We start from the raw sequence: 11,430 nt of genomic DNA on the forward strand, positions 1-11,430 counted from the left end.
CAACTTCCACTCCTGGCTCCAGGCCCTTGCTATCCCCCATAGCACATTATTACAAAAATGTCAGATACTGAACATAGGTCAGAATAGTTGAGTTCTGTTATGTTTGTCCCATGGGAGGAATAAAATCTCAAACACTGTATATTTTTCAGTGCATATAACCAAACACCACTAATAGGAATTAAAAAATTGTTAACTCTTGTGAAGCATACAGCTATCAAAAGATGTTCTCCATCAGGTATTGTGAGCAATACTGAAACTTTGGAATGAAGTCAAAATGGCAGCAATAAATCCAGTGATTTGTCTTGGTGCTTCCTAACTTAATAACCAGTATGGCACTTCTAAACCATTCCCTGAGTTTTCTGTAAACTGAGTTGCTAAATAACTGCCACAATCAAAACTATGTTTAATGTACAGTTAGGTTTAAATAAAAATCTACAGACTCTCACCTGTCCCAGCCAGGAGATTTGAGGCCAAGGTTTCCTATGTTTGATACATGTAGAGATTAAAACGTCTAACTTAATCTCCATGCTTATTCGCACTCCCAGTAATCACAACAGTTTAAAAAAGACTGGAGGGTTGTCTGCAAACATACCTGTAAAAGATTCAAAAACTAAAATGAAAACCAACATATTTTTTTTCAAAGATATAAATTCAGAACACAATTTTTAATTTCCACATACTACATAAAACACAAACATAATTCCCAAGCATTTTTATTATCAAAATAAACTTGAATTGTGGATTATTTGCATTTGTGAAATACATTTTAACTTTTGGGCCCATTTTATAGTATTAACATGCAACATGGTTTTTGGTTGACAAAGTATATAATCAATGTAGGCTAAATATACTTAGCTAAACCTTGGCTGTTCTAGCCCTATGTTTAAATACCAAGCAACATTAGTACGTTTCAGCACAGAACTCATCTGAACCAGAGTTACCATGATAGTACAATAGGATTGCTTAAACTCTATGACATTTTATGGTTCCACATAATACACATTGAACTGAAGTAACCTAAGTAATGTAAAGAAATGAACGCAGCACATGTAAGTAAAGGTGGAAGCTGTGAAGAAAGGCACATAGATAGGTAAACAATATCAAGATAAGCAACAGCACTGTATAAAACTAAACATCATAGGAGTGAATCCAAACAACTCAATCATAGATGTCTGCCTCTCGGTACAAATGCACCTCTAGCACAGTTAATTATTAACAGGACCCTACCAAATTCAAGGTCCATTTTGGTCAATTTCCCAGTCATAGGATTTTTTAAATAGTCAATTTCACAGTTTTAGATGTTTACACATGAAATTTCACAGTCTTGTAACCATCGGGGTCCTGACCAAAAGGGGGTCAGGGAATTGCCACCCTTACTTCTGTGTTGCTGGTCGCAGGGGTACTGCCTTCAGAGCCGGGCAGCCAGAGAGCAGTGACTGCTGGCCAGCCACCAAGCTCTAAAGCCAGTGCCAGCAGCAGCACAGAAGTGAGGGTCGCAGGGTCTGGGCGGGGGGAGGGCGTTTACCATACCTGCAGGCTTTCCCAACAGCCTCCCGCCTGGGTCAGGACCTGCAGCCTCCCACTTAGGTTGGGAGTGTCCTGGCCAGCAGCAGTGCAGCTTCCTGCAGCTGAGGGAGGTTCCAAGAAGTGGGTCTGACAGAGCTCTGGGAGAAGCCCCTGCAAGGGAAGAGCAAGTCCCGTCCCTCCCCAGCCTGAGCCGGGACTAGCAGATAGTACCCAGCTCATGGTAGGAATCCCTGGCTAGGGCACAGCCACCCCAGTCAGATTTCATGGGGGAGATCAAATTTCATGGTCTGTGACATTTTTCACAGCCATGAATTTGGTAGGTCCCTAATTATTCATCTAGCAAAGTATCCAGAGTGAGGCACACCACATTCCACAATGTAGCCTCACCTTTAATACAGTGACATGACCCTCTGAAACAACATATCCCACTATATAATGCTTTGATCTGTATTACCAAGGGAGCTGCTCAGATGAAGTATTACATGCAGAAGCCTATCTTTCTATAGGCTTCTCACATCAAGACAATATATGTCTGTGTGGGGCCAGATCTCCAATCAATAATTAGTTGTATCTTTATCCCCCTCTAATAGCTACAGCTAATGGAGTTATTCTTCTAGCTCCAGCAGTACAGAATTATGGTTTGAGGACTAAAGGCCCCAAAATCAAACTCTAAGAATGATTCAAATGGAGAATTCAAATGATTCAAAAATCTGAGAATGATCCATTAAAACAGTGGCACATCAATATGGGGCTTGAACTCCAACAGAACTCAGAAGCCTTGGATGAGCATCTTCAGACAAGGGAAATATGTAACTCACACCAACAGAGCGCAAGTCTTTGTTGATAGTTTAACATAAGAGGATAAGTGTTTACTACAGTTGACAGCTAGCTGAATCAGTACTGGATATAGTTTCAAACAATATACTGGATGCTGGGACCCTGTGTCTTTATTCTGTCATATTGAACGTGTGTTTGTATGCTTTGAGATGTCGCACACTGGGACCTATTGTGTGCTGATATACTGAAGGCAGGAGAGAAATACAGTTCAAGATAACACACTATATACCAGAACACATCAAGCAAGGGCCTCCTCCATTCAAGACAGCACATCACACCATAATACTCAGGGTCTCTGCACCGCTACGTTGATACAAAAATTATTGTGTGAGGTTCTTTGGCCTCTGTTACATAGGTCATACTAGATGATCAGCATGGTCCTTTCTTGCTTTAAAAATCTATGCACTGAAGTGCATGCACATGACTTAAATCAAGGTGGTGTAGAATATATATGAAAGTAAAGAATTAAAGTTAGTTTAAGTTTGGTTAGGAAAGAAGTATTTTAAAGGAAGGCATTCAGAATAATGAGCTATAAGCCCAGAAGGAATGAAGTAGGGAGGATGCCTGGTTCAAAGAGTAACTAACGACAAAGGGAAGTTTCTAAAAGAAGACCTATGACCAATAGGGGTGACTGCAGATGGTTTTAAATAAGACAAAGACTCTGTCTTAGAAGCAGCCAACATGGACTTTCCCACCCCACATATCAGTGTTACCTCACAATTGGGACATACGCAACAGAAAAACTGTTGGTCTGCAAGAAGGATGGGAGGAGTTAAGAGGAAAGACCTTGGTGAAAAAGGAGATGGTAAATTTTATCTGGATTAAGACCAGAAATAAAGGCTAACTGCCCAAATTGGTATTTAGCTTGTTATTAATTGGGAATGTCTTCATTTATTTGTTGATGGGTACAAAAAAGAAGGAATTTAGAGTTCTTTGCCAGACTCTATCTGATCATGCTTGAGCATACCAGGATGAAACAGTTTGGCTAGGTTCAGCCTATTTGTAATATATTAATCACATGCTTATGAATATTTTGTTACTGTATTGCAGTGATGGCCAAACTTTTCCTGTCATGCTCCCCCTTACGATTAATGGAATCTGTCCATGCCCCCTGCCCGCATAGTTGACTCAGCAAAGAAGCCTGGGCTGAAGGCAGAGCTGGGGGCAGAACTGGAGATGGGGAATGAGCTGGGGTTAAACATAGAGCTGGCCTAGGGGCAGAGAGGGAATGAAGGCAAAAATGGGCTGGAGGCGGGGAAGAGGTGTCGCTGGGGCCAGAGCTGGGCTGGTCACGGAGCCAGGGGTGAAGTGGAGCTGGGGCTGGGCTAAGGGCAGAGCTGGGCTGGTTAGTGCTCCCTCCCCGCCCTCAATGGGGTCTGGCCCAGGCCCTGCCATGCACGCCCCACCCCAAAGGGGGCATGCCCCACAGTTTGTGAACTACTGTGGTACTGGATATGGTAACTGCTCAGCCTGTAGGATTTTAAAGCTATTGTATAAAATACCATTTGGCCTTTGGATTTAAAGGAATGTATGCTTAAATTAATGTTTGATGGTCTCCAATATTAATATTCATAATTCTAATTATTAATAATTCCAACAAATGGTGAATTATGTGCTAAGTCCCATTACCACAATACTCTCATATTAAAGGCAGAAGAGGATGCACTGTTCAAGGTAGCACCCCACATACTACATCAAGGATAAGGGCATGACACAAACTGGGTCAAGATACCTTCGCATTGGTGCAGATCACACCTACCTCCATGTTGAAGTAGAGAAAGGGGTATGTTATATGCCAGGCCCTGTTGCCTCAACCTCAAAAGTACTGGGGGAAAGGATCTGTCGCATGCTGGCACTGTTACCTCCGTGCTGAAGGGGGTGCTGAATATGAGGGGACGCAAGGTCCCGTCCCTCCCTGCACGGAGGACCCCTCACCCCGGGCCCCTCACCCAGCTCAAACGCCTCGCGACGTGCCTCAGAAACGCGGGCGCAGCGCGCGGAGACGTCCTGTGGTCCCGGAGCGGTAACGGTCGCGGGGCCCATGGGGCGGGCTGTCCGGGCCCTGGGAGCACAGAGCGAGCCGGCCCCCCTCGGCCCATGTCCCCACCGCGGCCCGTCACCACGGAACGAGCAGAGGCTGCCCGCCCCACACTCACCGCGCTTCTGCCCCGCACAGCGGCTGCCCTACGGGCCGGCTTCAGCGGCGTCCGCCCAATTGCCGGCTCAGTCCAGAGCGAGAGCTGAGTGGACTGGAGTGCGCAGCTGCGGGCGCGCGAGGCGGGGAATGAGCAACGGGGGAGAGGCTCCGTCCGAACCCCTCCTTTGGCTTTGGCGCGCGTTGGGTCCCGTCAGAGCAGCCCGGCCGAGGCTGCTGCCCACCACAACCCGAAGCTGGATGCGCTCCCTCAGGGGGCTGTGCTGAAAAATCGGGGCCCGCCGAAGACTAGTACGAGTGGCTCATGTCCGCGGGAGCAGGCACGGAGCGTACCGCTGACCACGCCCCAGCGTCCTTCCCCTCAGCTGAACGTTAAACAGCCATCTAAACAGACGCGCCACACAACTGCTAGCTCATCAAATATAAACCTTGCAGCAACCCCTCCCCTGCTTTTCATCGATTGACATTGGCTGGTGCAGAGCTGCTGGAACAATGCCTACAGTGGGGGGTGTTGAGAGCTATTATATTGAACAAAAAGAAAAAGAGTACTTGTGGCACCTTAGAGACTAACCAATTTATTTGAGCATGAGCTTTCGTGAGCTACAGCTCACTTCATCAGATGCATGCCGTGGAAACTGCAGCAGACTTTATATATACACAGAGAATATGAAACAATACCTCCTCCCACCCCACTGTCCTGCTGGTAATAGCTTATCTAAAGTGATCATCAGGTTGGGCCATTTCCAGCACAAATCCAGGTTTTCTCACCCTCCACGCCCCCACACAAATTCACTCTCCTGCTGGTGCTAGCCCATCCAAAGTGACAACTCTTTACATAATCAAGTCGGGCTATTTCCTGCATAGATCCAGGTTTTCTCACATCCCCCCCACCCCCATACACACACAAACTCACTCTCCTGCTGGTAATAGCTCATCTAAACTGACCACTCTCCAAGTTTAAATCCAAGTTAAACCAGAACATCTGGGGGGGGGGGGGTAGGAAAAAACAAGAGGAAACAGGCTACCTTGCATAATGACTTAGCCACTCCCAGTCTCTATTTAAGCCTAAATTAATAGTATCCAATTTGCAAATGAATTCCAATTCAGCAGTTTCTCGCTGGAGTCTGGATTTGAAGTTTTTTTGTTTTAAGATAGCGACCTTCATGTCTGTGATTGCGTGACCAGAGAGATTGAAGTGTTCTCCGACTGGTTTATGAATGTTATAATTCTTGACATCTGATTTGTGTCCATTTATTCTTTTACGTAGAGACTGTCCAGTTTGACCAATGTACATGGCAGAGGGGCATTGCTGGCACATGATGGCATATATCACATTGGTGGATGTGCAGGTGAACGAGCCTCTGATAGTGTGGCTGATGTTATTATGCCCTGTGATGGTGTCCCCTGAATAGATATGTGGGCACAATTGGCAACGGGCTTTGTTGCAAGGATAAGTTCCTGGGTTAGTGGTTCTGTTGTGTGGTATGTGGTTGTTGGTGAGTATTTGCTTCAGGTTGCGGGGCTGTCTGTAGGCAAGGACTGGCCTGTCTCCCAAGACTTGTGAGAGTGTAGGGTCATCCTTTAGGATAGGTTGAAGATCCTTAATAATGCGTTGGAGGGGTTTTAGTTGGGGGCTGAAGGTGACCGCTAGTGGCGTTCTGTTATTTTCTTTGTTAGGCCTGTCCTGTAGTAGGTAACTTCTGGGAACTCTTCTGGCTCTATCAATCTGTTTCTTTACTTCTGCAGGTGGGTATTGTAGTTGTAAGAAAGCTTGACAGAGATCTTGTAGGTGTTTGTCTCTGTCTGAGGGGTTGGAGCAAATGCGGTTGTATCGCAGAGCTTGGCTGTAGACGATGGATCGTGTGGTGTGGTCAGGGTGAAAGCTGGAGGCATGCAGGTAGGAATAGCGGTCAGTAGGTTTCCGGTATAGGGTGGTGTTTATGTGGCCATTGTTTATTAGCACTGTAGTGTCCAGGAAGTGGATCTCTTGTGTGGACTGGACCAGGCTGAGGTTGGTGGTGGGATGGAAATTGTTGAAATCATGGTGGAATTCCTCAAGGGCTTCTTTTCCATGGGTCCAGATGATGAAGATGTCATCAATATAGTGCAAGTAGAGTAGGGGCTTTAGGGGACGAGAGCTGAGGAAGCGTTGTTCTAAATCAGCCATAAAAATGTTGGCATACTGTGGGGCCATGCGGGTACCCATAGCAGTGCCGCTGATCTGAAGGTATACATTGTCCCCAAATGTGAAATAGTTATGGGTAAGGACAAAGTCACAAAGTTCAGCCACCAGGTTAGCCGTGACATTATCGGGGATAGTGTTCTTGACGGCTTGTAGTCCATCTTTGTGTGGAATGTTGGTGTAGAGGGCTTCTACATCCATAGTGGCCAGGATGGTGTTATCAGGAAGATCACCAATGGATTGAAGTTTCCTCAAGAAGTCAGTGGTGTCTCGAAGGTAGCTGGGAGTGCTGGTAGCGTAGGGCCTGAGGAGGGAGTCTACATAGCCAGACAATCCTGCTGTCAGGGTGCCAATGCCTGAGATGATGGGGCGCCCAGGATTTCCAGGTTTATGGATCTTGGGTAGTAGATAGAATATCCCAGGTCGGGTTTCCAGGGGTGTGTCTGTGCGGATTTGATCTTGTGCTTTTTCAGGAAGTTTCTTGAGCAAATGCTGTAGTTGCTTTTGGTAACTCTCAGTGGGATCATAGGGTAATGGCTTATAGAAACTCGTGTTGGAGAGCTGCCGAGCAGCCTCTTGTTCATATTCCAACCTATTCATGATGACAACAGCACCTCCTTTGTCAGCCTTTTTGATTATGATGTCAGAGTTGTTTCTGAGGCTGTGGATGGCATTGCGTTCCGCATGGCTGAGGTTATGGGGCAAGTGATGCTGCTTTTCCACAATTTCAGCCCGTGCACGTCGGCGGAAGCACTCTATGTAGAAGTCCAGTCTGCTGTTTCGACCTTCAGGAGGAGTCCATCTAGAATCCCTCTTTCTGTAGTGTTGGTAGGGAGACCTCTGTGGATTAGTATGTTGTTCAGAGGTATTTTGGAAATATTCCTTGAGTCGGAGACGTCGAAAATAGGATTCTAGGTCACCACAGAACTGTATCATGTTCGTGGGGGTGGAGGGGCAGAAGGAGAGGCCCCGAGATAGAACAGCTGCTTCTGCTGGGCTGAGAGTATAGTTGGATAGGTTAACAATATTGCTAGGTGGGTTGAGGGAACCATTGCTGTGGCCCCTTGTAGCATGTAGTAGTTTAGAAAGTTTAGTGTCCTTTTTCTTTTGTAGAGAAGCAAAGTGTGCGTTGTAAATGGCTTGTCTAGTTTTAGTAAAATCCAGCCACGAGGAAGTTTTCAATGAAGTACTCAATGCTTTTTTTTGCCTCGGGTCTTCACAGACAAGGTCAACTCCCAGATTGCTGCAGCACAGTTTAGGGAGGAGGTGAGCAGCCCTCAATAGTGAAAGAACAGATTAAGGACTATTTAGAAAAGCTGGACGTGCACAAGTCCACGGGTCTGGATCTAATGCATCCGAGGGTGCTGAGGGAATTGGCTGATGTAATTGCAGAGCCACTGGCCATTATCTTTGAAAACTCGTGGCGATTGGGGGAGGTTCCGAATGATTGAAAAAAGGCAAATATAGTGCCCATCTTTTTAAAAGGGAAGAAGGAGAATCTTGGGAACTACAGACCAGTCAGCCTCACCTCAGTCCCTGGAAAAATCATGGAGCAGGTCTTCAAGGAATCCATTTTGAAGTGCTTGTAGGAGAGGAAGGTGATTAGGAACAGTCAGCATGGATTCACCAAGGGCAACCTCATCCCAACTCTTGGCCCTTTTCTTGGCATATATCCCCAGCATAGATTTTAGGGTTCCATTGAATCTTTCAACCAGTCCATTGGTGTGAAGGTGGTCAGGGGCCATCTTAAGCTGTTTCACTCCACACGCCTTCTATAGCTCATTGAACAACTGCGACATAAAATTTGCCCCCCAGTCAGACAAAATCTCCTTAGGGAAGCCCACTCTGCTGAAGATGGTGAGCAGGGCTCTTGCCACTGTTTTAGTTTCTATGTTAGACTGCGCAATTGCCTCAGGATACCAAGTGGCAAAGTCTACCACCACTAAGATATTGTTCATGCTTCTGGGTCGCAGTCTGGGCCTCAATTTCTTTGTCTTTTAACTCCCAGGCTAGCTGCCTCTCTCTTTCCTTCCCCTCTTGAGCAGCTTGTTGAGCTAAACTCTGGGCTTCCGTGGCTTTTTCCCTGGCAAATTGCGCATTAATCTCCATTTGTCTTAATACCATCTGTCTTTTATGTTCATTTTCCTTCTCAATAGTCTGCAACCTGTGCAGTTCTAGCTTCTTTTGAGCGTCACTTTCACTCATTTTGCTGATTTTCCTGCCTCTATTTCCCTTATGCAAAATAAGCGAACAGAAAATAACAAACCAGTAACCACTTTGTCTGTTCTCTAGCCACCACACTTAAAACTCACTTAAAATCACTACCAGTGTCTCAAAGCAATCAGCTGTGCACAGATCCTGCTCGACAACGCCACTGTGATGGGTTTGGTCACAGAGACCCCCTTGGGACTGTCACCTGACGTGCTGGAATTACCTCTGAGCCCATTTTCCCTGCCAGCTTGGGCCTCCAGAACCCTGCCTTGTTGAGCCAGACACGCTAGCCTGCTGCAACACAGACCCAGGTCTGGTCCAAGCCCCCAAAACTGCAGAATTTAACAAACAACTGCTCTGCAGGTTACCTGACTCCAGCACCGAGACACTCAGTTCCCAGTGGGATCCAAACCCCCAATAAATCTGTTTTACTCTGTATAAAGCTTATACAAGGTAAACTCATAAATTCTCCGCCCTCTATAATACTGATAGAGAGATATGCACAGCTGTTTGCTCCCTGAGGTATTAATCACTTACTCTGGGTTAATAATAAACAAAAGTGATTTTATTAAGTATAAAAAGTAGGATTTAAGTGGTTTCAAGTTATAACTGACAGAACAAAATAAGTTACCAAGCAAAATAAAACAAAACACACAAGTCTAAGCCTAATACATTAAGAAACTGTTTACAGGTAAATCTCACCCTCAGAGATGTTCCAATAAGCTTCTTTCACAGACTAGACTCCTTCCTAGTCTGGGCCCAATCCTTTCCCCTGGTACAGTCCTTGTTAGTTTCAGCAGGCATCTTAGGTGAAAAGCTGGGGCTGTCTCATGACTGGGGCCCTCTTTGTTTTGTTCCATCCCCTTTTATAGTTTTGGCACAAGGCAGGAATCTTTTGTCTTTCTGGTCCCCACCCTTTCTTCTAAATGGAAAAGCACCAGGTTTAAGATGGATTCCAGTTCAGGTGACATGATCACATGTCACTATAAGATCTCCAAAAAGAAAAGGAGTACTTGTGGCACCTTAGAGACTAACCAATTTATTTGAGCATGAGCTTTCGTGAGCTACAGCTCACTTGGTTAGTCTCTAAGGTGCCACAAGTACTCCTTTTCTTTTTGCGAATACAGACTAACACGGCTGTTACTCTGAAACCTATAAGATCTCCTTCTTCATTACCTAGGAGGTAGTCGACATGTACACAGGAAGGCTTGCAGGTAAACAAACCCATTCACAGTTCATTGATTCTGAAGCACCCTTAATGGCTTCCACTTAATGTGTTTACATCAGTAATAGAAGTTTATATCTTATTCTCCTAACTCAAGACATAGAAATAATACATGTAAACAAATAAGATGAACAATTTAGTAGATTATGACCTTTGTAATGATACCTTACAAGAGATCTTTTGCATAAAGCATATTCCAGTTACTTTATATTCACAGTCAAAGCACATTTTCATAAAACATTATGGAGTGCAACATCACACTGTGAATATGGGGAAAGCAGCAGATGTGATATATCTTTACTTTAGCAAAGCTTTTGATATGTTCTCCCACAGTATTCTTCACAACAAGTTTAAAAAGTATGGATTGGATGAATGGACTATAATGTGGATAGAAAGCTGGCTATATCGTCATGCTCAAGGGGTAGTGATCAAGGGCTCGATGTCTAGTTGGTAGCCGGTATCAAGCAGAGTGCCCCAAGGGTCAGTCCTGGGGCTGGTTTTGTTCAACATCTTCATTAAATGATCTGGATGCAGGGGTGGATTGCACCCCCAGCAAGTTCACAGATGACACTAAGCTGTGGGGAGAGGTAGATACACTGGAGGGTAGGGATAGGGTCCAGAGTGACTTAGACAAATTGGAGGATTGGGCCAAAAGAAATCTGATGAGGTTCAACAAGGACAAGTGCAGAGTCCTGCACTTAAGACAGAAGAATCCCATGCACTGCTACAGGCTGGGGACCGACTGGCTAAGCAGCAGTTCTGCAGAAAAGGACCTGGAGATTACAGTGGATGAGAAGCTGGATATGAGTCAACAGTGTGCCCTTGTTGCCAAGAAGGCTAACGGCATATTGGGCTGCATTAGTAGGAGCATTGCCAGCAGATCGAGGGAAGTGATTATTCCCTTCTATTCAGCACTGGTGAGGCCACATCTGGAGTATTGTGTCCAGTTTTGGGGCCCCCCCTGCAGAAAGGATGTGGACATATTAGAGAGAGTCCAGTGAAAATGATCAGGGGGCTGGGGCACATGACTTATGAGGAGAGGCTGGGGGAACTGGGCTTACTTAGTCTGCAGAAGAGAAGAATGAGGGGGGATTTAATAGCAGCCTTCAACTTTTACCTGAAGGGTGGTTCCAAAGAGAATGGATCTAGGCTGATCTCAGTGGTGGCAGATGACAGAACAAGGAACAATGGTCTCAGGTTGGAGTGGGGGAGTTCTAGGTTGGATATTAGGAACAACTATTTCACTAGGAAGGTGGTGAAGCCCTGGAATGGGTTACCTAGGGAGCTGGTGGA

The 11,430-nt window shown here is 45.6% G+C and overlaps 1 protein-coding gene across 14 annotated transcripts in view; it reads right to left on the reverse strand.

The window, feature by feature from the left end:
* CPLANE1 (ciliogenesis and planar polarity effector complex subunit 1) overlaps positions 1–4,851 on the reverse strand; it is a 180,046-nt gene extending 175,195 nt beyond the window's left edge. For 4 of the 14 annotated variants that reach the window (XM_048849585.2, XM_048849583.2, XM_048849582.2 and 1 more), the window contains exons 1-2: positions 4,521–4,834; positions 447–592 (exon numbers count right to left, since the gene is read on the reverse strand). In XM_048849585.2, the coding sequence (XP_048705542.2) occupies positions 447–527 (81 nt within the window). In that variant the 5' untranslated portion in view covers positions 528–592; positions 4,521–4,834. Of the gene's footprint in view, positions 1–446; positions 593–4,520 lie in introns of all 14 variants that reach the window. The other 10 variants (XR_012668393.1, XR_012668392.1, XR_007356612.2 and 7 more) reach the window with 6 other exon arrangements.
* Between the last annotated feature and the right edge of the window lie 6,579 nt (positions 4,852–11,430).

The sequence above is a fragment of the Caretta caretta genome, chromosome 5, assembly GCF_965140235.1.
Source record: "Caretta caretta isolate rCarCar2 chromosome 5, rCarCar1.hap1, whole genome shotgun sequence".
Lineage (NCBI taxonomy): Eukaryota > Metazoa > Chordata > Testudines > Cheloniidae > Caretta > Caretta caretta.